This window comes from Capricornis sumatraensis, chromosome 14 (assembly GCF_032405125.1).
Source record: "Capricornis sumatraensis isolate serow.1 chromosome 14, serow.2, whole genome shotgun sequence".
NCBI classification, from domain to species: domain Eukaryota; kingdom Metazoa; phylum Chordata; class Mammalia; order Artiodactyla; family Bovidae; genus Capricornis; species Capricornis sumatraensis.
Window position 1 is genome coordinate 61444843 of NC_091082.1, and position 26158 is coordinate 61471000.

Sequence of the window (26158 nt, forward strand, 5' to 3'; positions counted from 1 at the left end):
GAGGATGCTATAAAGTCAAGTGAGGTTTTTCTTTTCTTTCTTTTTGCTTCTTTTTTAAACTGAAGATAGTGGAGAGCCTGTCATAAGTTGATGAAAGTGATCTAGCTTGAGGATGAAAAGAACGATTCAGGAGAGGTGGGGCTAAATACAGGGAAAAACATTGCAAAACCAAAGAGAAGCTTTGGTGAGTATAAGGATTTTTTTACTCTGTCATTGATAGGAACCAAAAAATTGGAACAATATAAATTTACATAAACAGGCAAAGGGTCAAATTGTGGACCGTTCTTATTCTGAAATGCTGTAGCCCTGTTAATACAAATGAGGACAGAGGTTTAAAGACCTGGCTTTAAAATTTTTTTCAAAGGAAGATGATCAAAGCTACGTGAAAACACTTTTTCTATAAAAGAAGATGAAACCAGACATTTCCACATGCACATATAAATATACAGAAAGTCAGGGAAAAGTCTCAGGAGACACACTAAATAGAACCCTCTGGAGAGGGGCCTGGGATGAGGAGGAAGTTCATGAAGAATCTTGTTCTGTCTATATTATCGGGATGTTTTGTGTTGAGAATATTTTCCTGTATTACTTGGCCAAAACCAGCAAAACTGAGGAAAACAAATGGAAGGTTTTCTCCGTGTACAGTTTAGATGTACAAATGTATTGACCACAGAAACACAAGTGCTATTTCTTCCATATCCAACTTACTTAAACTAGTGGTAGCCAACTAACAACGAGCTTCCCCAAATTTACATTTTAGTGAATGATAACATTTGGCTATAAACTGATGATAAAGATTTCCATGAATCATGAAGTTGTAAGCATTTACTGCCACAACAGAGTCCATGTTCAGCTTTGGGACCACAGGGTGATACAGACATGGTCCCTGCCCTATGGGAAAATCTCTGTCCAACAGGTGAGATTGAAAGGAAAAATAAAAACAAAACTGTAACCCATGCCCTCATCCAGAAATCTCACTCCTTGATATCCACCCAAATGAGCTGAAATCTTATGTCTATACCAAATATGCACACAGAGGCTTATGGCAGCTTTATTCATAATCACCAAATCTTGCAAGCAACCAAGATGTCCTTCAAGAAGTGAATGAATAAGCTGCAATATATAAAGAATATGAAAAGACATGGAGGAAACTTAAATGTCTATTACTAAGTGAAAGAAGTCAATCTGAAAAAGCTACTTACTGTATGATTCCAATTATATTATATTTTGGGAAAGGTGAAACTCTGGGGACAGCAAAACGATCAGTGGTTGCCAGGGCTGGTGGGAGGGAGGGATGAGTAGCCAGAGCCAAGAGAGTTTCTGGGCAGTGAAACTGCTCTGTATGATATTACAGTGATGGATACATGTCACTAAACATTTGACCAGACTCAAGGAGTATACAACACCAAGAGTGAACTTAATGTAAACTGTGGACTTTGTGTGATATGATGTGTCATTGTAGGTTCATCATTTATCACAATTACCAACCCAGTGGGGGTTGTTGATAATGGGTGAGGCTGTGTGTTTGGTGGGGGGAGGAGGTAAATGGAAATTCTCTGTCATTTCTATTTGACTTACTGTGAACATAAATCTGCTCTAAAAAGTAGTCTACTTAAAAATATATATATAATTTAAATCCAGTCTAAAATTTTATTATTCTAAATATTTTAAAGAAAATAGTTCTTGTTCATTGACCTTTAACATTAGTTTTAAAGTCTCATTTGTTTTGAGGCTCCAAACCAAGTTAAATATTTAAAAAAATATCAAAAAAAATTATCTACATGCATTATTTAAAAGTACTATACATACTTTATACTTTTAAAATAATACTTACATTTTTAATATTATATATAAATCACAGTGCAAATATTTATGCTCAAATAACATTTACATAATGTCAGATTAAAAAAAAATACTGAACTATACAGTCCTGCTTGCCAAACTGTTTAATATCTTTTTACCTGATATACCAGCAGATGGCATAGGAGACTTGAGGCTCAGAACGTCTATCACTAGAGATGACTCCAGTCTCTCCTATGCCCTTCCCTCTCCCTCCCTGCATTGGCTGCTGGAGCAGCTTGAGAGACTCATGATACATTGATGCACTGTGCTTGCATGCTCAGTTGTGCTTCATTCTTTGCAATCCCATGCACTGTAGCCCATCAGGTTCCTCTGTCCATGGAATTTTTCAGGCAAGAATACTGGAGTAGGTTGCCATTTTCTACTCCAGGGGATCTTCCTGACCCGGAGATTGAACTCCCATTTCCTGCATCTCCTACATTGGCAGGCAGATTCTTAACCACTGGAAACCTGAGTTATTGTTGTTCAGTCACTCAACTGTGTCTGACTCTTTGCAACCCCATGGACTGCAGTGTGCCAGGCTTCCCTGTCTTTCACTATCTTCCAGAGTTTGCTTATGTCCATTGAGTGGGTGGTGTTGTTTTGTCATTCAGTCATGTCCAACTGTTTGCAACCCCATGGACTGCAGCACACCAGGTTTCCCTGTTATACACCATCTCCCAGAGCTTGCTCAGACTCATGTTCATTGAGTCTGTGATGCCATCCAACCATCTCATCCTATGTCATCACCTTCTCCTCCTGCCTTCAATCTTTCCCAGCAGCAGAGTCTTTTCTAATGAGTTGGCTCTTTGCATCAGGTGGCCAAAGTATTGGAACTTCAGCTTTAACATTAGTCCTTCCAGTGAATATCCAGGGTTGATTTCCTTTAGGACTGACTGGTTAGGTCTCCTTGGAGTTCACGGGACTCTCAAGAGTCTTCTCCAGCATCACAGTACAAAAGCAACAATTTTTTGGTGTTCAGCCTTCTTTATGGTCCAACTCTCACATCCATACATGACTACTGGAAAAACCATAACTTTGACTAAATGGACCTTTGTTGGCAAAGTAATGTCTCTGCTTTATAATATGCTGTCTAAGTTGGTCATAGCTTTTCTTCCAATGAGCAAGGGATTTTTAATTTCACTGTTCACAGTGATTTAGGAGCCCAAGAAATAAAGTCTGTCACTGTTTCCATTGTTTCTCCATCTATTTGTCATGAAGTGATGGGACAGGATGCCATGATCTTAGTTTTTTGAATGCTGAGTTTTAAGCCAGTTTTTTCAATCTCCTCTTTCACCTTTATCAAGAGGCTCTTTAATTCCTCTTCACTTTCTTCCATAAGGGTGGTATCATCTGCATATCTGAGGTTATTGATATTTCTCCCAGCAGTCTTGAGTTCAGCTTGTGCTTCATTCAGTCTGGCATAGCTCATGATGTATTCTGCATATAAGTTAAATAAGCAAAGTGGCAATATACAGCCTTGATGTACTCCTTTCCCTATTTGGAACCAGTCTGTTGTTCCATGTCCATTTCTAATTGTTGCTTCTTGACCTGCATACAGATTCCTCAGAAATATTTCTCAAAAATCCTGAGAAATACCAGGTCAGGTGGTCTGGTATTCCCATCTCTTTAACAATTTTCCATAGTTTGTTGTGATCCACACAGTAAAAAGCTTTAGCATAGTCAATGAAACTGAAGTAGGTGTTTTCCTGGAATTCTCTTGCTTTTTCTATGATCCAACAGAAGTTGGCAATTTGATTTCTGGTTCCTCTGCCTTTTCTAAATTCAGCTTGGACATCTGGAAGTTCTCAATTCATGTACTGTTGAAGTCTAGCTTGATGGATTTTGAGAATGATCTTGCTAGCATGTGAAGAGTGCAATTGGGTGGTAGTTTGAACACTCTTTGGCATTGCCTTCTTTAGGATTGGAATGAAAACTGACCTTTTCCAGTCCTGTGGCCACTGGTGAGTTTTCCAAATTTGCTGGCATATTGAGTGCAACACTTTCATAGCACCATCTTTTAGGATCTGAAACTCAGCTGGAATTACATTACCTCCACTAGCTTTGTTCATAGAGATGCTTCCTAAGTTCCACTTGACTTCATACTCCAGGATTTCTGGCTCTAGGTGAGTCATCACACTATCGTGCTTATCTAGGTCATTAAGATCTTTTTTGTGCAGTTCTTCTGTGTATTTTTGCCATCTCTTCTTAATATCCTCTGCTGGGTGGCATCACCTGGGTGGCCACATGTAAAAACTGAGACCCACTTCAGGTCCAGGGCTTGTTCTTCCGGTCTTATGAACAATAAAGAGTAGGCTAGAGGGATGAAGTGTCCTGGGGGTGTCTACTAGGAGGGAAAAAGAAAGAAAAGACTCATTTATTGAACTTTTACTGTATGCCAGATCCAGTGCTAAGCCCTCAAGTGCCTCATCTCATGGGATTTTACAAATATCCCATAAGGTGGGTATCCAACATTATTATCATTTCTTGGAGAAACTGAGGTTCTTGCCTAAGGTTCTGTCACCCCTATATCATGTCCCCGTCTGAGCCAATTACACCAATCACTGAAGCCTCAACAGGAAGCCTTCTTATGAGTGCCCTTTGTTTAGGGTCAGTGAGATGGATAGATTTTTTGTGTGGACATTGGTTCTTGTAAAGACATACCCAGATCACTATTAAACCTTTAATTTTGGGTGGGTTTGGGAGAGTGTTTCTGGAAAAGAAGAACATTGGAATCAGTAGACTGAGTAAAGAGATTTACTCTCACCAACATTGGTGGACATCATCCAGTCCTTGGGGTCTGAATGAAACAAGACAAATTCTCTCCTGTCTTCTTACCCAGGAACATCAGAGCTTCTGTCTTGAGCCTCCATACTCTGAAACTTAAAACAGTGGTCCCCTTGGTTCTCAGGTCTTCAGCCTCAGACTTGGAGTAATACTATCAGCTTAACTGGTTTTCAGTCTTAATCCTCAGTCTGAATTATAGCACTGGCTTTGCTTGTTCTCTAGCTTACAGAGAGCAGATTGTGGAACTTCTCAGCACCTGTAACCATGAAAGCCTGTTTCCATAATAAATCTCCTTTAATATATCCCTATATGTGCACATTGTCCTGGAAACATGAATTTGAGCTGCTAATATTCATTCACATGCATATCCTTTCAAGAATAAATATAGTTCTGCAGGATCTGCAGTTGGTGGAATCCAAGGATGTGGAAATGAGGGTATGGAGGGCAGATTGTAAGTTATATGGAGATTTTTGACTGAGCAGAGCAACCCTGACTACCATGTTGTTCAATGATCAATTGTACCCTATTGGTTGGCTTCCCTGGTGGCTCAGACAAAGAATCTGTCTGTAATGCAGAAGACCCGGGTTCCATCCCTGGGTCAGAAAGATCCCCTGGAGAAGGGAAATCATGTGCCAATGTGAGAGTTGGACCATAAAGAAAACTGAGCACCAAAGAATTGATGCTTTTGAACTGTGGTATTGGAGAAGATTCTTGAGAATTCCTTGTATTGCAAAGAGATCAAATCAGTCAATCCTAAAAGAAATCAACCATGAATATTCACTGGAAGGATTGATGCTGAAGCTGGAGCTCTAATAATTTGGCCAGCTGATGTGAAGTGCTGACTCATTAGAAAAGACCCTGATGCTGGGGAAGATTGAGGGCAGAAGGAGAAGGGAATGACAGAGGATGAGATGGTTGGATGGCTTCACCAACTCAATGGATGTGAGTTTGAGCAAGCTCTAGGAGATAATCAAGGATGGAGAAGCCTGGCATGCTGCAATTCATGGGGCTGCAAAGAGTTGGATATGACTCAGCAACTGAAGAACAACAACAAACCTATTGGCTATACCGTGTCTTACCACAGGCAAGGAGGTCACATATACCCATGGGTGTTTTGTTATACATCCTGATTATCTGATGGCAAAACATGCTATTCTAGTCTTCCCTGATGGTGAGAAACAGGTGTTATGGGAATTTTCTAAATCTTTCATTGACATGATCTATCCTCTAAAGCATATAAATTTTTACATGTGGCATAGAAATACTAAAACTATGTTAAATGCCTGTACTATTTTAGCACTTTGCTAAAATGAATTTGGATGTGCACAACTAGATTAATTCAAGAAGGACAACTACCCAGCCATGGCAGGCATGGTTTAGTGAGATCCAGAGTGTCCAGATTATTCACAGTTTGGACTACCCCTCCCAGAATTGGAGGGTTTGCCTTATATAGTCAAACCCTTTCTCAGCAACACAAAGGCCAGGAACTAAGACTTATGGACCCACCAGGAGAACCATGAGGACTGCTCATGTCCAGGGTCATGATCTGTGTCAGCAGTGAGGACCCTGGCAAGAGCTCTTCACTCCACTGGTTCATTGGCCACTGAGTATGTCCCCTTTGTGTGTATTAACCCAATGAACAGACACAGAAATAAGCAAGGAGGTATGAGATGCCCCAGATAGGATAAAGAACTTGCAGGAATAGTAGGGTTTCAGATCATAGACAACCCCATGCCTTTTAAAATTTTATCAGTATCTGGAAATTCCCAAAATATAAACTGAGAAAACAGGATAACACTTCATGCAGGATAGCAGTAGGTTTACACTAGGGATCTTTTTATTTCTGACAATTTCTTTACAATCATCCACCAGAGATCACTTTAACTTATGCTTCTCAAGCTTAAATCCCTCTAAAGTCATTTAGGTTCACATTTCTAACTCTGTGGGACACATGTTCCCAAAAGTCACATCAGCTCTCCAGGTCAACATTTTCCTTCTGCACCTTCACTGGCTCAATTTTCCTTTTCTCATTTGCACGAGCAGATGTCTGAAACCATGCGTCTTGTTTCCCTTTATGATGTAACTGTGTCATAGATTTCAGCTTCCAAGTGCCCAGAAGAAAGCTTTTGATAGGTGCACCCAACTAGGCAGGGACGTATTCAATAATTTCTAAATGAGAGTATTTGTCGTAGTCATAGGAAGCAAAGAAGACGAAGTTAAGCCAGATGGTCCTGGGATGTCCCAAGTCTCTCAGAATCTCCAAAAGCTCAGCTCGAAGCTGGGCAAGTCTCTCTTCTGAAAGAACTGCCTGAGAGCTGTTACTCTCCAGAGGGGCTGGGTAAAACTCTTGACTTAAACTGGGCAGCCCTGAGGTGTGACGCAGCAGCTTCTCCATAGCAGCCATGGAGAGGAGGTTCCCACATATGCTGAAGGACCTGAGTTGGGAGCAGTGGCTCAGGGCAGGCAGGATGGCCTCGACTTGGGAGTCCATGATCTCACACTGATTTAAGTCCAATACCTGGAGGGTATCTGCAACTTGCTCCAGCAGAACTTGAAGGAGCTCAGGACTAAAGTCAGCCACGGTGATACCACTCAGATCTAAGCCTTTTAGCTGACTGATGCTCGGGCACTGGGACAGGTGGGTCAAGTCTGATTCTGTAAGGAGGCAGTGAGTTATTGCAAGGTGATCCAAGGGGCTCATCAGACACCTGCGAGGAAAGGGCAATTAGGTCTGAGAAACAGGGGAGGCAGGTGATCTCCAGGTGAGAGACAAGTGATTTGCCCAAGGCCAAGGTCATTCTGACCATCAAATAAAGGTCAGTATCCAACATGCCCAGTCTCATTTTAGCCTGAGTTCTTTCACCTTCACTGTATGACTGAATGAAGTACATAGAACCTTGAAATCTCTCTTTCGTAATCTGTCAAGCAAGGTGTAACATACTCTACTTCCTAATGAGGGTGAATGAACGTAATGAAATATCTAGAACCAGCTCAGAGGGAGAGCCTGACATCATGTCTAAATCAAGTGCAGGCATCTCTGAGTTTTAGTATTGGGAGAGAAGGCAAAAGATACTTTCATCTCAGGCTTTCTTCTGTCTGTGCTTGGGCTCAGGCACTCATATCTCAGGCTTGGTGAGGTACCTGGGTTACATGAATAAAAAAACAACCTGGGTAATTTCCCACAATATCAACTGAGGTTTCCAGTCTGTAGGGGCTCATTTATGTCCCTGTGTCATCTGCAAACGATCTACCACTTTCTACTGTTCCTTTGGCTCCTGCTCTGTTATTATCTCCAGAACCATGCATTTCCCATAGATTAACTATCTTATCTGAAGCACAAAACAACATTTTAGGGACAGGGAATTTGAGAGAGGCTCATTGTGGCCACAGACTTGCAGAGCACAGAGCTTCCATTTAGAAATGCTCAGGTCCCTCCTCAATACCCTTTCTGCTTGTTTTCCTAAGTTGTCTGGACATAGATCTCTCCTCCTAAAGTAGAAACCTCAAAATGTTCTTTGGTAGATTCAAATCCCCTGGTCTATGGGTCCCTAGATTGGTGTCCCTTTCCAGAGCCTCTATCCATTTGTTCCTCTATCTTGACTTGGGTAGCTATGTGTTACCACACTTTAGGGTAGAGCATAAAATAAGACAGTGCACTTGACATTGTAGTGTTGTTTTCACTGTTTCTCGGCCAGTGGTGCCTCTCTCACCTGAGCATCTGGTCCAGGCGGCCTGACAGGAAGAAGGGAGATTCCAGATAGAGATCCCGGAGGTGGTGCAGCTTGAGGAACTGAGAGGTAAACTGGACAACAACATGCTGTTCCTGCTCCTCAGAGGCAGAAAGTATGAGTCTCTGCACATTACTCATCTGGCCCAGGAGAGGAGCGAATGTGGCCAGGCTGGACAGATGCCAGTTCTGGTTGACTTCTACATCCTGGATACAGTCCAGCTGTACCATACTCAGGACCTTCATAATATTTTCCACAGGCATTCCAAAGATCTTCAGCTTCTTACAGCACAGGTGTATGGAATCTTTTCTCTCTTCTGCCCACCTCATGAGGTAGGTGAGGAACTCATCCATGGCCCATTCCTTGAGGCTCATCTCTACGAACACCTGCAAGGGAGCCAAGGGCTGCTCTGTCCTTGACCTGTTCTGAGGAACTGATGCTGCCAGCAAGCTTGAGGACATGTGGTCTGTGTATCCAGACCACATGCTCCAGAAGTTCTGGCCAGTGTTCCTTAAATCCAGCACCCGCAGTTTGCACCTCCTGAGGGGAAACATCAGATGGGCATCAATGGTTTAAAATCCAAACTGAATGGAACCAGTCTCAGAATAAAGGCAACACTATGACTTCTCACCTGAGTTTTTACTTCAGATTCCTGACATTACCTGCTTTCTTGCTCTCTTCCTCTTCAGTAGAGATACTGCCTCACTTTCTTCTATCTCCTTTGCCCCTACATCCTTCCTGATTTTCTACTTCTACAATCCTTAAGAATCCCTGGGAAGAGGCTGGGACATGTTCTTGCAGGTTTCCCTGAATCTTAGACACTCCTACACTTCCAGAAGGCATTTCCCAAAGAGGGCTCAGCAATGGTTAAGGCCTCTGAAATTCTTCACTGACATCATCAGAAGCCTCTGGTCCATCCCTTGACCATTCACTCTATGACCTCAGCTGTCTCTTCAGGATGTCTAGTAACCTTACAGGCTATCTGGATTAGACTCACCTGGGGCGCTCCTTCTGGGTAAGCAGGACATCAAGTCCATCCAGTACTGCTTGTAAGGTTATCAGATGAGGCGGCTCCATCAGGCCCCCCAGAGGCAGGCGGACGAAAGGCCAGGCATGCACCATGGTCTTCAGGGTCTTACTGTGACTCCCATAGAAGGCTTCCATGAAGAGTGGGGGGAAGAGCTCGATAGGCAGAAACTCCAAAGCACTCATGGCCAAGTCCTCATTCCTTAGCAGGCTCATAGCTGCCAGGTCCAGGAGTCTGGGTGGGGTCCAAAGACTCATTCTGATCTGACTCTGCTACAAAAGAAATCCTGTGGAAACTTCCAGAGAACAAGGTACTCTTCTTAGGCAAAGCAAGAACACACCTCTGTCTCCCCACTCTTCATAGGAATCTTCTCAGGGCCAAGGTCACTGTCCTGGGAGTAGTGCAAGTGCCTGTTAGTCCCAATTACACTCTGGACTCAGTGAGAACAAAGCCATAGCTCCACCCCTATGGGCACTAGAGCATGATCTCACAAGTAGCAAGAAGGGAGAAATCCAACCATTAGTCTATCCATTTCCATCCATTGCTTTGCTTAATCATGTATCACTGGGAAGTGGGTACCACGAGCTAAAGGCTGAGCTTCATCTTTTTTGGGGGAAAATTTTTAATATATCACTTAGAGCCTTAAAACTATGGGAATAGGAGCATCATGTGGCCCAATATAGCCCACAGTTCACTGGGCTGGGAAAGGGTAAGAGATACCCCTAGAATGAATGCTGTTTGTACTCAAACTAAACATTTTAAATTTCAAAAAAGAGAAAAAAATTTAAAAAAGAAATTCCAAAGATGTTTTTCACTAAAAAGAGCATCTGCTTTGTTAAGACATTTAAAAAGCACCAATCAAATATTTGGGATTAAGTCAATACTACATTCAAGGTAAAACCAAAATCTTAAATCAGTGTATATGAAAATAAATGATTTTTATTCATTTATTTTTATTTTTCAATTTTGGCATCATGGCATGGGGTATCTTAGTTCCCAGACCAGGAATGAACCTGCGATCCCTGCAGTGGTCCAATTACGGGATCCCCAGGGAAGTCCCCAGTAAGCAGGTTTTAAAATAAGTCTCTGCTTTCATCCTGATATGCCTGCCACCATTCAAGACCAGTTGACCATGGGTACAGTGAAGGTGTCTATAGTTGCATCTGTAACTTACCAGCTCTGTTGTGGTTGGCAGGCTGCTTGCACCTCAGACTTGAGAACCCCGGTGGTGACTCTGGAACCCTGAAGATTCTGCATCTCTTTGGTGTCTAAGGCTGATATAGACTTTTCTAATCACATCTTCCTTCTTTCCAACAACTAACTGCCAATCAGAAAGTGATACCTGATTAGATTTCAGACTATTGGGTTAATCTTGATTGGATCTTTGTTACCTTTAGAGGGATTGATTGAATCAGATTTCATTCAGGAAGGATAAAAAATGAGGGAGGGGTATTGGATTTCTTGATTCACCCACAAATATTGATTTGGCTTTACTAATATTAATAGTAATAGGCCTGGGTGTGAGACAGGAAAGGGGTTATCCTTCTATGACAGAAAAAACAAAACTTTGAAGCACCATTGTTTGGGGATCTTCAGCCATAAAAAAATTATCAAAATGTTCCAGAATTAAAATTGCTTTATGAAGACAGTAGTATTGTTCCCAAAGGAAGCAAAATAAAAGTATCCACTTCTATCAGTTGTCACTCAGGTGTTATGTTTGACTAGTGGAGATCAAGAATCTACTCAGGAAGTAAAGGGAAGTCCTTTTGGGGATGTGACTGGTATTCCAATCTTTTTTTTTTTTTACTTTATTTTACTTTACAATACTGTATTGGTTTTGCCATACATCAACATGAATCCACCACTGGTGTACATGAGTTCCCAATCTTGAACCCCCATCCCACCTCCCACCCCATACCATCTCTCTGGGTCATCCCAGTGCACCAGCCCCAAGCATCCTGTACCCTGCATCAAACCTAGACTGGTGATTCATTTCTTACATGACATTATACATGTTTCAATGCCATTCTCCCAAATCATCCCACCCTCTCCCTCTTCCTCTGAGTCCAAAAGTCTGTTATACACATCTGTGTCTTTTGCTATCTCGCATACAGGGTTATCGTTACCATCTTTCTAAATTCCATATATATGTGTTAGTATACTCTATTGGTGTTTTACTTTCTGGCTTACTTCACTCTGTATAATTGGCTCCAGTTTCATCCACTTCATTAGAACTGATACAAATGTATTCTTTTTAATGGCTGAGTAATACTCCATTGTGTATATGTACCACAGCTTTCTTATCCATTCATCTGCTGATGGACATCTAGGTTGCTTCCATGTCCTGGCTATTATAAAGAGTGCTGCAATGAACATTGGGGTACACGTGTCTCTTTCAATTCTGGTTTCCTTGGTGTGTATGCCCAGCAGTGGGATTTTCTGGATCATAACTATGCCAAAGGCTTTGACTGTGTGGATCACAATAAACTGTGGAAAATTCTGAAAGAGATGGGAATACCAGATCATCTGACCTGCCTCTTGAGAAACCTATATGCAGGTCAGGAAGCAACAGTTAGAACTGGACATGGAATAACAGACTGGTTCCAAATAGGAAAAGGAGTACGTCAAGGCTGTATATTGTCACCCTGCTTATTTAACTTACATGCAGAGTACATCATGAGAAACGCTGGACTGGAAGAAACACAAGCTGGAATCAAGATTGCCAGGAGAAATATCAATAACCTCAGATATGCAGATGACACCACCCTTATGGCAGAAAGTGAAGAGGAACTAAAAAGCCTCTTGATGAAAGTGAAAAAGAAGAGTGAAAAAGTTGACTTAAAGCTCAACATTCAGAAAACTAAGATCATGGCATCTGGTTCCATCACTTCATGGGAAATAGATGGGGAAACAGTGGAAACAGTGTCAGACTTTATTTTTTGGGGCTCCCAAATCACTGCAGATGGTGACTGCAGCCATGAAATTAAAAGACGCTTACTCCTTGGAAGAAAAGTTATGACCAACCTAGATAGCATATTCAAAAGCAGAGACATTACTTTGCCAACAAAGGTCCATCTAGTCAAGGTTATGGTTTTTCCTGTGGTCATGTATGGATGTGAGAGTTGGACTGTAAGAAGGCTGAGCATCGAAGAATTGATGCTTTTGAACTGTGGTGTTGGAGAAGACTCTTGAGAGTCCCTTGGACTGCAAGGAGATCCAACCAGTCCATTCTGAAGGAGATCAGCCCTGAAATTTCTTTGGAAGGAATGATGCTAAAGCTGAAACTCCAGTACTTTGGCCACCTCATGTGAAGAGTTGACTCATTGGAAAAGACTCTGATGGTGGGAAGGATTGTGGGCAGGAGGAGAAGGGGATGACAGAGGATGAGATGGCTGGATGTCATCACTGACTCGATGGACGTGAGTCTGAGTGAACTCCGGGAGTTGGTGATGGACAGGGAGGCCTGGCGTGCTGTGATTCATGGGGTCGCAAAGAGTCAGACACGACTGAGAGACTGAATTGAACTAAACTGAAGGCAGTTGTATTTCCATTTTTTTAAAGGAATCTCCACACTGTTCTCCATAGTGGCTGTACTAGTTTGGATTCCCACCAACAGTGTAAGAGGGTTCCCTTTTCTCCACACCCTCTCCAGCATTTATTGCTTGTAGACATTTGGGTCACAGCCATTCTGATTGGTGTGAAATGGCACCTCACTCATTGTGGTCTTGATTTGCATTTCTCTGATAATGAGTGATGTTGAGCATCTTTTCATGTGTTTGTTAGCCATCTGTATGTCTTCTTTGGAGAAATGTCTATTTAGTTCTTTTTTTGATTGGGTGGTTTATTTTTCTGGAATTGAGCTGCATGAGTTGCTTGTATATTTTTGAGATTAATTCTTTGTCAGTTGCTTCTTTTGATATTATTTTCTCCCATTCTGAAGGCTGTCTTTTCACCTTGTTTTATTGTTTCCTTTGTGGTGCAGAAGATTTTAATTTTAATCAGGTTCCATTTGTTTATTTTTGCTTTTATTTCCAATATTCTGGGAGGTGGGTCATAGAGGATCCTGCTGTGATTTATCTCGGAGAGTGTTTTGCCTATGTTCTCCCCTAGGAGTTTTATCATTTCTGGTCTTACGTTCAGATCTTTAATCCATTTTGAGTTTATTTTTGTGTATGGTGTTAGAAAGTGTTCTAGTTTCATTCTTTTACAAGTGGTTGACCAGTTTTCCCAGCACCACTTGTTAAAGAGATTGTCTTTAATCCATTGTATATTCTCGCCTCCTTTGTCAAAGATACGGTGTCCATAGGTGTGTGGATTTATCTCTGGGCTTTCTATTTTGTTCCATTGATCTATATTTCTGTCTTTGTGCCAGTACCGTACTGTCTTGATGACTGTGGCTTTGTAGTAGAGCCTGAAGTCATGCAGGTTGATTCCTCCAGTTCCATTCTTCTTTCTCAAGATTGCTTTGGCTATTCGAGGTTTTTTGTATTTCCATACAAATTGTGAAATTATTTTTTCTAGCTCTGTGAAAAATACCGCTGGTAGCTTGATAGGGATTGCATTGACTCTGTAGATTGCTTTGGGTAGTATGCTCATTTTCACTATATTGATTCTTCCAATCCATGAACATGGTGTATTTCTCCATCTATTAGTGTCCTCTTTGATTTCTTTCACCAGTGTTTTATAGTTTTCTATATATAGGTCTTTAGTTTCTTTAGGTAGATATATTCCTAAGTATTTTATTCTTTTCATTGCAACGGTGAATGGAATTGTTTCCTTAATTTCTTTTTCTACTTTCTCATTATTAGTGTATAGGAATGCAAGTGGTTTCTGTGTGTTAATTTTATTTCCTGCAACTTTACTATATTAATTGATTAGCTCTGGTAATTTTCTGGTGGAGTCTTTAGGGTTTTCTATGTGGAGGATCATATCATCTGCAAACAGTGAGAGCTTTACTTCGTTTCCAATTTGGATTCCGTTTATTTCTTTTTCTGCTCTGACTGCTGTGGCCAAAACTTCCAGAACTATGTTGAATAGTAGCAGTGAAAGTGGGCACCCTTGTCTTGTTCCTGACTTTGGGGAAAATGCTTTCAATTTTTCACCATTGAGGATAATGTTTGCTGTGGGTTTGTCATATATAGCTTTTATTATTTTACTATTCCTGATTTCTGGAGAATTTTTATTATAGATGGATGTTGAATTTTGTCAAAGGCTTTCTCTGCATCTATTGAGATAATCATATGGCTTTTATTTTTCAATTTGTTAATGTGGTGAATTACATTGATTGATTTGCAGATATTGAAGAATCCTTGCATCCCTGGGATAAAGCCCACTTGGTCATGGTGTATGATCTTTTTAATGTGTTGTTGGATTCTGATTGCTAGAATTTTGTTAAGGATTTTTGCATCTATGTTCATCAATGATATTGGCCTGTAGTTTTCTTTTGTGTGTGTGTGTGTGGCATCTTTGTCAGGTTTTGGTATTAGGGTGATGGTGGCCTCATAGAATGAGTTTGGAAGTTTACCTTCCTCTCCAATTTTCTGGAAGAGTTTGAGTAGGATAGGTGTTAGCTCTTCTCTAAATTTTTGGTAGAATTCAGCCGTGAAGCCATCTGGACCTGGGCTTTTGTTTGCTGGAAGATTTCTGATTACAGTTTCAATTTCCCTGCTTGTGATGGGTCTGTTAAGATTTTCTATTTCTTCCTGGTTCAGTTTTGGAAGGTTGTACTTTTCTAAGAATTTGTCCATTTCTTCCAGGTTCTCCATTTTATTGGCATATAATTGCTTTTAGTAGTCTCTTATGATCCTTTGTATTTCTGTGTTGTCTGTTGTGATCTCTCCATTTTCATTTCTAATTTTCTTGATTTGATTTTTTGCCCTTTGTTTCTTGATGAGTCTGGGTAATGGTATGTCAACTTTATTTATCCTTTCAAAGAACCAGCTTTTGGCTTTGTTGATTTTTGCTGTGGTCTCTTTTGTTTCTTTAGCATTTATTTCTGCCCTAATTTTTAAGATTTCTTTCCTTTTACTAACCCTGGGGTTATCTGTTTCTTCCTTTCTTAGTTGCTTTAGGTGTAGAGTTAGGTTATTTGACTTTTTTCTTGTTTCTTGAGGTATGCCTGTATTGCTATGAACTTTCCCCTTAGCAGTGCTTTTATAGTGTGCCACAGGTTTTGGGTTGTTGTGTTTTCATTTTCATTCATTTCTATGCATATTTCGATTTCTTTTTTGATTTCTTCTGTGCTTTGTTGGTTATTCAGCAGCATGTTGTTCAGCCTCCATATGTTGGAATTTTTAATAGTTTTTCTCCTGTAACTGAGATCTAATCTTACTGCATTATGGTCAGAAAAGATGCTTGGAATGATTTCAATTTTTTTGAATTTATCAAAGCTAGATTTATGGCCCAGAATGTGATCTATCCTGGAGAAGGTTCTGTGAGCACTTGAGAAAAAGGTGAAATTCATTGTTTTGGGGTGAAATGTCCTATAGATATCAATTAGGTCTAACTGGTCTATTGTATCATTTAAAGTTTGTGTTTCTTTGCAAATTTTCTGTTTAGTTGATCTGTCTATAGGTGTGAGTGGGGTATTAAAGTCTCCCACTATTATTGTGTTATTGTTAATTTCCCCTTTCATACTTGTTAGTATTTGTCTTACATATTGTGATATTTCTATGTTGGGTGCATATATATTTATAACTGTTTTATCTTCTTGGATTGATCCTTTGATCATTATGGAGTGTCCTTCTTTGTCTCTTTTCACAGCCTTTGTTTTAAAGTCTATTTTATCTGATATGAATATTGCTACTCTTGCTTTCTTTTGTTCTCTATTTGCGTGGAATATTTTTTTCCAGCCCTTCACTTTCAGTCTGTATGTGTCCCTTGTTTTGAGGTGGGTCTCTTGTAGACAACATATATAGGGGTCTTGTTTTTTTTATCCATTCAGCCAGTCTTTGTCTTTTGGTTGGGGCATTCAACCCATTTACGTTTAAGGTAATTATTGATAAGGATGATCCCGTTGCCATTTACTTTATTGTTTTGGGTTTGGGTTTATACACCTTTTTTGTGTTTCCTGTCTAGAGAATATCCTTTAGCATTTGTTGGAGAGCTGATTTGGTGGTGCTGAATTCTCTCAGCTTTTGCTTCTTTGTAAAGCTTTTGATTTCTCCTTCATATTTGAATGAGATCCTTGCTGGGTACAGTAATCTAGGCTGTAGGTTATTTTCTTTCATCACTTTAAGTATGTCTTGCCAATCCCTCCTGGCATGAAGAGTTTCTATTGAAAGATCAGCTGTTATCCTTATGGGAATCCCCTTGTGTGTTATTTGTTGTTTTTCCCTTGCTGCTTTTAATATTTGTTCTTTGTGTTTGATCTTTGTTAATTTGATTAATATGTGTCTTGGGGTGTTTTGCCTTGTGTTTATCCTGTTTGGGACTCTCTGGGTTTCTTGGACTTTGGTGATTATTTCCTTCCCCATTTTAGGGAAGTTTTCAACTATTATCTCCTCAAGTATTTTCTCATGGCCTTTCTTTTTGTCTTCTTCTTCTGGAACTCCTATAATTCGAATGTTGGAGCGTTTCATATTGTCCTGGAGGTATCTGAGATTGTCCTCATTTCTTTTAATTCGTTTTTGTTTTTTCCACTCTGATTCATTTATTTCTACCATTCTATCTTCTATTTCACTAATCTTACCTTCTGTCTCCATTATTCTACTATTTGTTGCCTCCAGAGTGTTTCTGATCTCATTTATTGCATTATTCATTATATATTGACTCTTTTTTATTTCTTCTAGGTCCTTGTTAAACTTTTCTTGCATCTTCTCAATCCTTGTCTCCAGGCTATTTATCTGTGATTCCATTTTGATTTCAAGATTTTGGATCATTTTCACTATCACTATTATGAATTCTTCATCAGGTAGATTCCCTATCTCTTCCTCTTTTGTTTGGTTTGGTGGGCATTTATCCTGTTCCTTTACCTGCTGGGTATTCCTCTGTCTCTTCATCTTGTTTACATTGCTGCATTTGGGGTGGCCTTTCTGTATTCTGGCAGTTTGTGGAGCTCTCTTTTTTACGGAGTTTTCTTGCTGTGGGTGGGGTTGTATCAGTGGCTTGTCAAGGTTTCTTAGTTAGGGAAGCTTGTGTCAGTGTTCTGGTGGGTGGTACTGGATTTCTTCTCTCTGGAGTGCAATGACATATCCAGTAATGAGTTGTGAGATGTTAGTGGTTTTGGAGTAACCCTGAGCTGCCTGTATATTGAAGCTCAGGGCTGTTCCTATGTTGCTGGAGAATTTGCATAGTATTCTTGCTCTGAAACTTATTGGCCCGTGGGTGGTGCTTGGTTTCAGTGTAGGTATGGAGGTGTTTGATGAGCTCCTATCGATTAATGTTCCCTGGAGTCAGGAGTTCTCTGATGTTCTTAGGAGTTGGACTTAAGCCTCCTGCTTCTGGTTTTCAGTTTTATTTTTACAGTAGTCTCAATACTTCTCCTTCTATACCACACCATTGATAAAACATCTAGATTAAAGATGAAAAATTTCTCCACATTGAGGGACACCCAGAGAGGTTCACAGAGTTACATGAAGAAGAGAGGGAGGGGGTAGTTAGAGGTGACCCAAATGAGATGAGGTGGAATCAAAAGAGGAAAGAGCAAGCTAGCCAGTAATCACTTCCTTATATGTGCTCCACAGTCTGGACCTCTCAGAGATGTTCACGGAGTTATACAGAGAAGAGGAGAGGGAGGAAAGAGACAGAGGTGGCCAGGAGTATAAAAGAGGGGAATGAAAAAGAGATAGACAGATTCAGCCAGTAATCATTTCCCTAAGTGTTCTCCACCGTCTGGAACACATAGAAATTCAGAGTTGGGTAGAGAAGAGAAGGGGGAGGGAGGAGACAGAGGCGACCTGGTGGAGAAAAAGGAGAGTCCAAAGGAGGAAAGAGCAGTCAAGCCAGTAATCTTGCTCTCAAGTAAAAATGGGTACTGAAGATTGGGTTTTTGAAGGTACAAAATTGATAACAAATACCAAAAAGCAAAGATTAAAAATCTAGAGTAGAGGTTGGATTTTCAAAACTACAATATTAAAGAAAAGAAGAAGAAAAAATAAAGTCACAAGAATTATTTTAAAAAAATATATATGAAGTTTTCTTTAAAAATAAGGTCTTTTTTGGGGGGGGGAAGTAATAGTAGGTTATAAAAATGAAAATTAAAGGAAAATAGAGACCTAAAAATTAAAAAAATGTTTAAAAAAAAGAAGAAAAAGAAAAGAAGGAAAAACAAACATCAAAAAAAGAATGATTGTAAAAATAGTAGATACATCTAGGACTTTCTCTGGTGTTGTTGTGGGCCGTGTGGTGTCAGTTTATTTTTGGATAGTTCCTTGGTCCGGCTTATATTTCTCAAGATCTATAGGACCCTTCCTATGTAGTCGGTCCTAAGGACAGGGTTTTAATCTATTGCACCTGTCACTTCCAAGGCAGTTCCCTTTGTTTTAGGTTCTCCTGTTTGCTAGTCTCTTCAGCGTCTGATTTCAGCCCTTACACAAGGAGGGGCGGTGGTGGACACTTTTTTTTAGGCTCACTTGTTCAGTCAAACTGTGGGGAGGGAGGGATGCTGCAAACAGATAACACTGGCGTGTGCTTGCAGTGTCTCAGCCATGCTGGGTCTGCCCCGGCTCACAGTGCACATAGCTCAGGCTCTAGGTTGCTCCACCAGGAACTGTCTGAGGCCAGCCCTGGGCTGCATGCACCTCCCAGGTCTAAGCTGCTCAGGCTCAGGCACTCAGGTAGTCCTCAGAGGTGCAGACTCAGTTGGGCCTGCATTTTGTGCCCTCCCCAGGTCCGAGTAGCTCAGGTGTTTGGCCAGCACGGTCGCTTTGACTTATCGCCTCTCCCATCCCTGCTGCTCAGTTTTCTGGGTGTACAACTGGCGCACCTTCTCAGGAGGATGATGACTGTCCAGAACCCCAAGAAGTCTTAGTTAGCAAAGAAGCCTGTTTGCAGTTTGGTAGTTAATGTCTCTCTGGGGCTGCTATTGCCCCTTTCTGGCTCTGGCTGCCTGTCACTGGAGGGGGATGGTCTGCAGCTGGCTAATTCTGTTCCATCCTTTGTTCTGTGCATGGTCCTGGTGGTGTCTTATGTTAGAGCTTTTTGCCCAGGAGCTATCCCACAGTCTGGTTTGCTAGCCCAAGTTAGCTCGCTCTGGTTACACTTGGGGCATTCAGGCCTGATCCTTATAAAGTAATTCAGCCCGCGCCTCCCTGCCCAGCCCCGGCTTGCTAGTGGCAGATGCAGGCATCTGTGCTGCTTCTCCACAGGGGGGGTTACCCTTGGGCTCATAATCTGTATATTTTAATTATTTATTTATTTTCCCTCCCTGTTATGTTGCCCTCTGTGCTTCCAAGGCTCACCACAGACTCGGCAGTGAGAGTGCTTCCTGGTGTTTGGAAACTTCTCTCTTTTTAAGACTCCCTTCCCAGGACAGAGCTCCCTCCCTACCTCTTTTGTCTCTTGTATTTTTTCCTACCCCATTCAGAAGTTGTTTTGTGGAATTTACTCAGCGTTGAAATGTTCTTTTGATGAATTTGTGGGGGAGAAAGTGGTCTCCCTGTCCTATTCCTCTGCTATCTTAGGCCACCCCTGGTATTCCAATCTTAGGTCAAGACATCTCTGAAGACATCAGATCAAAATCACATTTGAGAGGTAAGAGTGAGGGCTGGGTAGTTGGAGCTGGGCGTCCCTAGAGGGACAATGTGAGTAACACAAATAGTGTAAAATGTAAGGGTTTTTTTTTTTTTTTCCTTTCTCTTGGGGAAGAAGGAAATTTAGAAGACTTTTCTCTGGGTTGTGTTTAGAAATTAAAAGGAGTGACTAAAAGGAAGCAGTGTCATCTCTGAAGGGTTTCCTCTCCAAAAGTTCAGATCAGTACCATAAATTGAATGAAAAGATTGTTTTCACTTTAAAAATTTTAAATGAGAAATTGCAGAAGCCATGTAACTAAGAGTGTTATTAAGATGTGGGAGTCTATCTGAGCTGGAAAGCTTTGAGATGTACATTTTAAAACATTCTTTCTTTACATATATAAGAATTACTGAGACAGGAAAGGGGCAAGGCACAACCTTTAAAAGAAGGACATGACATAAACTGATTAGAAACAACCAGGTCCAGGATGATGGACTCAACTTGCACTTGCCCTTTATCCTCAATATAGCTCATTGTAGCACAACCCAGCTGCTATGATGGTTCCAAGGTTGAACATTAATGGTCAAAAAGTGGGCAGTGGTCCAATTCCTGGAAAGCTCCACCCCTTCCCCAAGATGAAAGGGGCTTCCCTGATGGCTCAGATGGTAAAAGAATCGGCCCACAACACAGGAGACCTGGGTTCGATCCCTGGGTTGGGAAGATCCCCAGGCTACCCACTCAAGTGTTCTTGCCTGGAGAATTGCGTGGACAGAGGAGCCTGGCAGACTATAGTCCATGGGGTTGCAAAGAGTCAGACACAACTGAGTGACTAATATTTTATTGCTCCAAGATAGCTGGAAGACTCCTCCCACTCATTAGCCTATAACATTACCTGCCCCTATAAAAATGGACACACCTGGTGCCTCTCTTGCTTTCCATGATGGCCCACTCTCTCTATGGAGTGTGGGACTTTATAAACCTTCTTTCTCTTTACTAAAGTTCATTCTTGAATTCTTTCCTGCACGACACCAAAACCCACATGTGGCAGCCTTCCCAGAGACTCTTATGTGACCTGGGATCTGATCATTCTCCTGCACCACCACTTTCATTCTTGCAACATTACTGCTTTGGAAAGGAGTTCAGTGAATGCAACACTTCATAGCCAGTTGTTATTGTTTCAGTCAATAAGTTGTGTCAGATTCTTTTGTGACCTCATGGACTGTAGCCCATCAGGCTCCTCTGGCAATGGGATTTCCCAGGCAAGAATACTGGAGTGGGTTGACATTGCCTACTCCAGGGGATCTTCCTGACCCAGGGATTGAAGCTTTGTCTCCTGCATTGGCAGGCATTCTTTTTACCACTGAGACACCAGGGAGAGACTTTAAAAATAGCATACGGAATGCTGATTTCCAAGCAGTATGTGTGTGTGTGTGTGTGTGTGTGTGTGTGTGTGTGTATATATGTCATCATATATATATATGATGACAAACCTAGATAGTGTGTTGAAAAGCAGAGACACTACTCTGCTGACAAAAATTCACATGTCAAGGCTATGTCTTTCCAGTGGTCATGTATGATTGTGAGAGCCAGACTGTAAAGAATGCAGAACACCAAAGAATTGATGGCTTAGAACTGTGGTGCTAGAGAAGACTCCTAAAAGTCACTTGGACAGCAAGGAGATCAAATCAGTCAATCTTACTGGGGATCAGTCCTGAATATTCACTGGAAGGGCTGATGCTGAAGCTGAAGCTCCACTATTTTGGTCATTTTATGTGAACAGATGACTCATTGGAAAAGTCCCTGATGCATATTGAGGGCAGAAGAAGGCATCAGAGGATGAGATGGCTGGATGGCATCACTGATGCAATGAATATGAACTTGTGTAAACTTTAAAAGATGGTGAGGGACAGGGAGGCCTGGCGTTCTGCAGTCCATGGGGTTCAAGAGTTGGACACAACTGGGTGACTGAACAACAACAATCCAGGGACAATTGCAACAAGTGAATCTCAAGTTCAAATCCACCTAAAAAAATCTAGGTTCCTATTTGTGACTCTACAGGACACATGTCCACAAGCATTGGATTACTGGGGAGACTACATGTCCCCCTGCAATCCTGCTTCCCTGTAGGATTACCTTTCCTTTTCACATTCACATTGAGTAGATGTCTGAAACCATATGTCTGTTTTCCCTTCATGATGTATCTTGTCCAAGATTTCAGTTTCCAAGTTCTAAGTAGAGAGCTTGGGATTGATGCAACCAACTAGGCTGGAATGTTAGCGCTATATATGATGGGCTCAGGATGATAGAATGTGTTATCCCCACAGTGTGGACAGGGGGTGAAACAAATCCAGATGATCCTGGGGTATCCTAAGTCCTTCATAACCTCAAGCAATTCAGTCCGACACTGGGCAAGTCTCCCAGGTTGGAGGATCCCCTGAGAGCTGAAACTCTCCTGAAGGACAGGGTACAGCTCTCGACTTAAACTGGGCAGCTCAGAGGTATGTCGCAGCATCTTCTCCATGGTGGGCATGGAGAGGAGGTTCCCACGCAGACTGAAGGATGTGAGCTGGAAGCAGTGGCTCAGAGCAGGCAAGATGGCCTCAAGGTGGGAGTCTCCGATCCCAGATTGCTCTAAGTACAGCTCCTGGAGGGTGGCTGAAACTTTCTCCAGCAGAGCTGGGAGGAGCTCAGGACTAGAGTAGGTCATCGTGACCCCACTCAGATTCAGGCTCTTTAGCTGACTGATGTTCAGGCTCTGAGACAGGTGGGTCAAGTCTGAATCTGTAAGGAGGCAGTGAGTTATTGAAAGGTTGTCCAAGGGCTTCATCAGGCACCTGGGGGAGAAAAAGAGACATTAGGTCTTAGATACTTGAGGTGAAAGCTGACTGCAAGTTGAGAGACAAGTGATCTGCCCAAACCCAGGTTTGGTATGATGATCTGATAAGGATTGAAACCCAGAATGGCCAGTCTTATTGTAGCCAGAGTCATTTATCCTTCTGTGTGACTGGGTCAAATACAGAGTCTTGAAAACTCTCATTAGGCAAGCAGAGAAAAACTTACTCCACTTCTGTCTGAGGATGAATGAAGATAATGGGATGCACTAGGACAAGTTCAGAGGAGAGCCTGATACCTTGTTTCAACTGAGAGTATCACTAAAATTTAATAGTAAGAGATACACTTAAAATGCTTCCAATCCATGCTTCCTTCACACATGCTTTCACCCCAGCTACCCATCTCAGGCAGGTGAGGCTTTTTGGGTGACATGCATAGAGGACCAACCTGGACAACATCCCTGAGGATGCTAGTCTGCACGGGCTCACTTACATCCCTGCTTTATCTGCAAACCATCTGCCAATTTTTATGATCCCTACTCTATTACCATCATCTCCAGAGTCATGCATTTCCCATATATTAATAAGCTTATCTGAGGCTTCCCAGGTGGCACTAGTGGTAAAGAATTGACCTGCCAATCCAGGAGATGTAAAAGACAGGGGTTTTATTTCTGGGTTGGGAAGATCTCCTGGAGGAGTGCATGGCTACCATCTCCAGTATTCTTGCCTGGAAAATCCCATGGAAAGGAGAGCCTGATGGGCTACAGTCCATAGGATTTCAGAGAACTGGACATGACTGAGTGACTTAACATACACACATGGAGAAAAAAAGTGACCTTTATAGATGGGGAATTAGGCTCATTGTGGTCACAAAACCAGTGAGCATGGAGCTTCTGTTTAAAATGCTCATGACTGATGGAATTTTCCATCTTCAATGCTCCATTTCCTTAATTATTTTCAAGTCACCTAAGCTATTGTTGCTGTTCAATTGCCCAGTCATGTCATGCCAAGGCCTCTGTCCCTCACCATCTCCTGAAGTTTGCCCAAGTTTATGTTCAATGAGTCAGTGATGCCATCCAGCCATCTTATCCTCTGACACCCTCTTCTGCTGCCCTCAATCTTTCCCATCATCAGGGACTTTCCCAGTGAGTCAGCTGTAAGCATCAGATGACCAAAACACTGGAGTTTCAATTTCAGCATCATCCTTCCAACAAGTATTCAGGATTGATTTTCATTAAGATTGACTGGTTTGATTTCCTTGCTTTCCAAGGGACTCCCAGGAGTCTTCTCCAGCACCACAGTTCAAATGCATCAATTCTTGGTGTTCTGCCTTCTTTATGGTCCAGCTCTCACAATCATACATGACCAGTGAGAAGACCATAGCCTTGAGTATGTGGACCTGTGGCTTTTCAAACACTGTCTAGATTTGTCATAACTTTACTGCCAAGAAGCAAACATCTGATTTCATGGCTGCAGTCACCATCTGAAGTGATTTTAGAGCCCAGGAAAAGGAAATTTGTCACTACCTCCAGCTTTTCCCCTCTATTTGCTGGTCAGTGGTACACACTCACCTGAGCATCTGGTCCAGGCAGCCTTCAAGGTAGAAAGGGGATTCCAGATGGAGATCCTGGAGGTGGTGCAGCCTCAGGAACTGAGAAGTAATTTTGACAATGTGCTGCTCATTCCACTCCTCAGGATCAGGCAGGTGGATGTGGGAGACAAACAGTTTCTGCACATTGCTCATCTGGCCCAGGAGAGGAGCAATCATGGCCAGAGTGGACAGATGCCAGGTGCAATTCACATGTAACTCCTGGATACACTCCAGCTGCACCATGCTCAGGACATTCATAATATTATCCATGGGAAATGAAACAATTTTCAGCTTCTTACAGCACAGGTGTATGAAAGGGTCTCTCTGCTCTACCCAGTTTAGCAGGTAAGTGAAGAATTCATTCATGGTTCTTTCCTTGAGGTGAAGTTCTGTGAACACCTCAAAGGCAGCCAAGCGCTTCTCGATCCTTGACCCATCGTCAGCCATTGGTGCCATTGATGAGCTTGAGGACACATGGACACTGGATCCAGACCACATTCTCCAGAAGTCCTGGCCAGTATTCCTTAAATCCAGCACGCGCAATTTGAACTTCCTGTGGGGAATCAGCATATTGGCAGCTATGGTTTTTAGGTCCACAAAAGATTAGGCAACACTCTGACTGTGCACCTCAGCTTTTACTTCAAATTCCTGACATCACCTTCTTCCTTGCCCTCTTCTTCCCTCTCTGCCTCACATCCCTCCATCTCCTTTCCCTTGCCATTTTCCCTAACGTTCTACTCTAGTGCCCTTAGGCATCCCTGAGAGAAGGGTGGGCATGTACTTTCACATTTCCTTGCATCTTAGGAACACCTGCACTGCTGGAAGACATTCAGCAAAGTGAACTCAGCAATGACCAAGTCTCTGCTTCTTCACTGGCATCATCAGAAGCCACTGGTCCATCCATTTGTCATTTACTCTCCTACTGTCACCTGTCTCTTCAGGACTGCCCACATCTTACCAGATTATGTGCATCTGACTCACCTTGGACGATCCTTCTGTGTGAGCAGGACATCAAGTCCATCCAGCACTGCTTGTAAGGTTCCCAGATGAGGTGTCTGCATCAGGCCCCCCAGAGGCAGGCGGACAAAGGGCCAGGCTTGAACCAAGGCTGTTAAGATCTTTCTGTGTCTTCCATAGAATGCTTCCATGAAGAGTGGGGGGAAGAGCTCAATGGGCAGATACTCCAGAGTAGAAATAGCCAAGGCCTCATCGGTTAATAGGCTCTTCCCTGCCAGGTTCAGGAGTCTCAGGGGGTTCTGGATACTCATCCTGAATCTGCTCCTAAAGGAATCCTGTAAGAACTTTCAGAGAAGAAGGCATCTTTTTCAGGTAAGCATGAACCCCCCTTCATCTGTCTCCCCACTCTTCAGAGGAACCAACTCAGAGTGGAAATCTCTTTTCTGGCAGTTGTGGAATAGCCTCAGTCTTTCACAGTTTCACTCTGGGCTCAGTGAGGAAAAAGCCATAGCTCTGCCCCTATGGGCACCAAAACAAAAATCTCATAAGGACCAAGAAGGAAGAAACCCAACCACTAACCCATTCATTTCCATTCACTATTGTGCTCAATTTATGTTGCACTGGGAAGTGGATACCAGGAGACTGAAAGCTGAGTATTTTCAGGGGAAAACCTTTTAGACACTCACTTAGGGTCTTGTGGCTTCAATGGTAAAGAATCTGCTTGCAG

General features: G+C 42.0%; 2 protein-coding genes across 2 annotated transcripts; both read right to left on the reverse strand.

Moving 5' to 3' along the window:
- Positions 1-6769: 6769 nt before the first annotated feature.
- On the reverse strand, positions 6770-9638 carry LOC138090263 (PRAME family member 8-like). Its single transcript, XM_068985765.1, has 3 exons — positions 9352-9638; positions 8337-8894; positions 6770-7334 (listed from the first exon to the last, which is right to left on the reverse strand). Exons 1-3 carry the CDS (start codon positions 9636-9638, stop codon positions 6770-6772), a joined length of 1410 nt encoding a protein of 469 aa, XP_068841866.1.
- A 12674-nt stretch (positions 9639-22312) lies between these two features.
- LOC138090264 (melanoma antigen preferentially expressed in tumors-like) lies at positions 22313-25742 on the reverse strand. The gene is made up of 3 exons (XM_068985766.1): positions 25456-25742; positions 24455-25027; positions 22313-22886 (listed from the first exon to the last, which is right to left on the reverse strand). Exons 1-3 carry the CDS (start codon positions 25740-25742, stop codon positions 22313-22315), a joined length of 1434 nt encoding a protein of 477 aa, XP_068841867.1.
- Between the last annotated feature and the right edge of the window lie 416 nt (positions 25743-26158).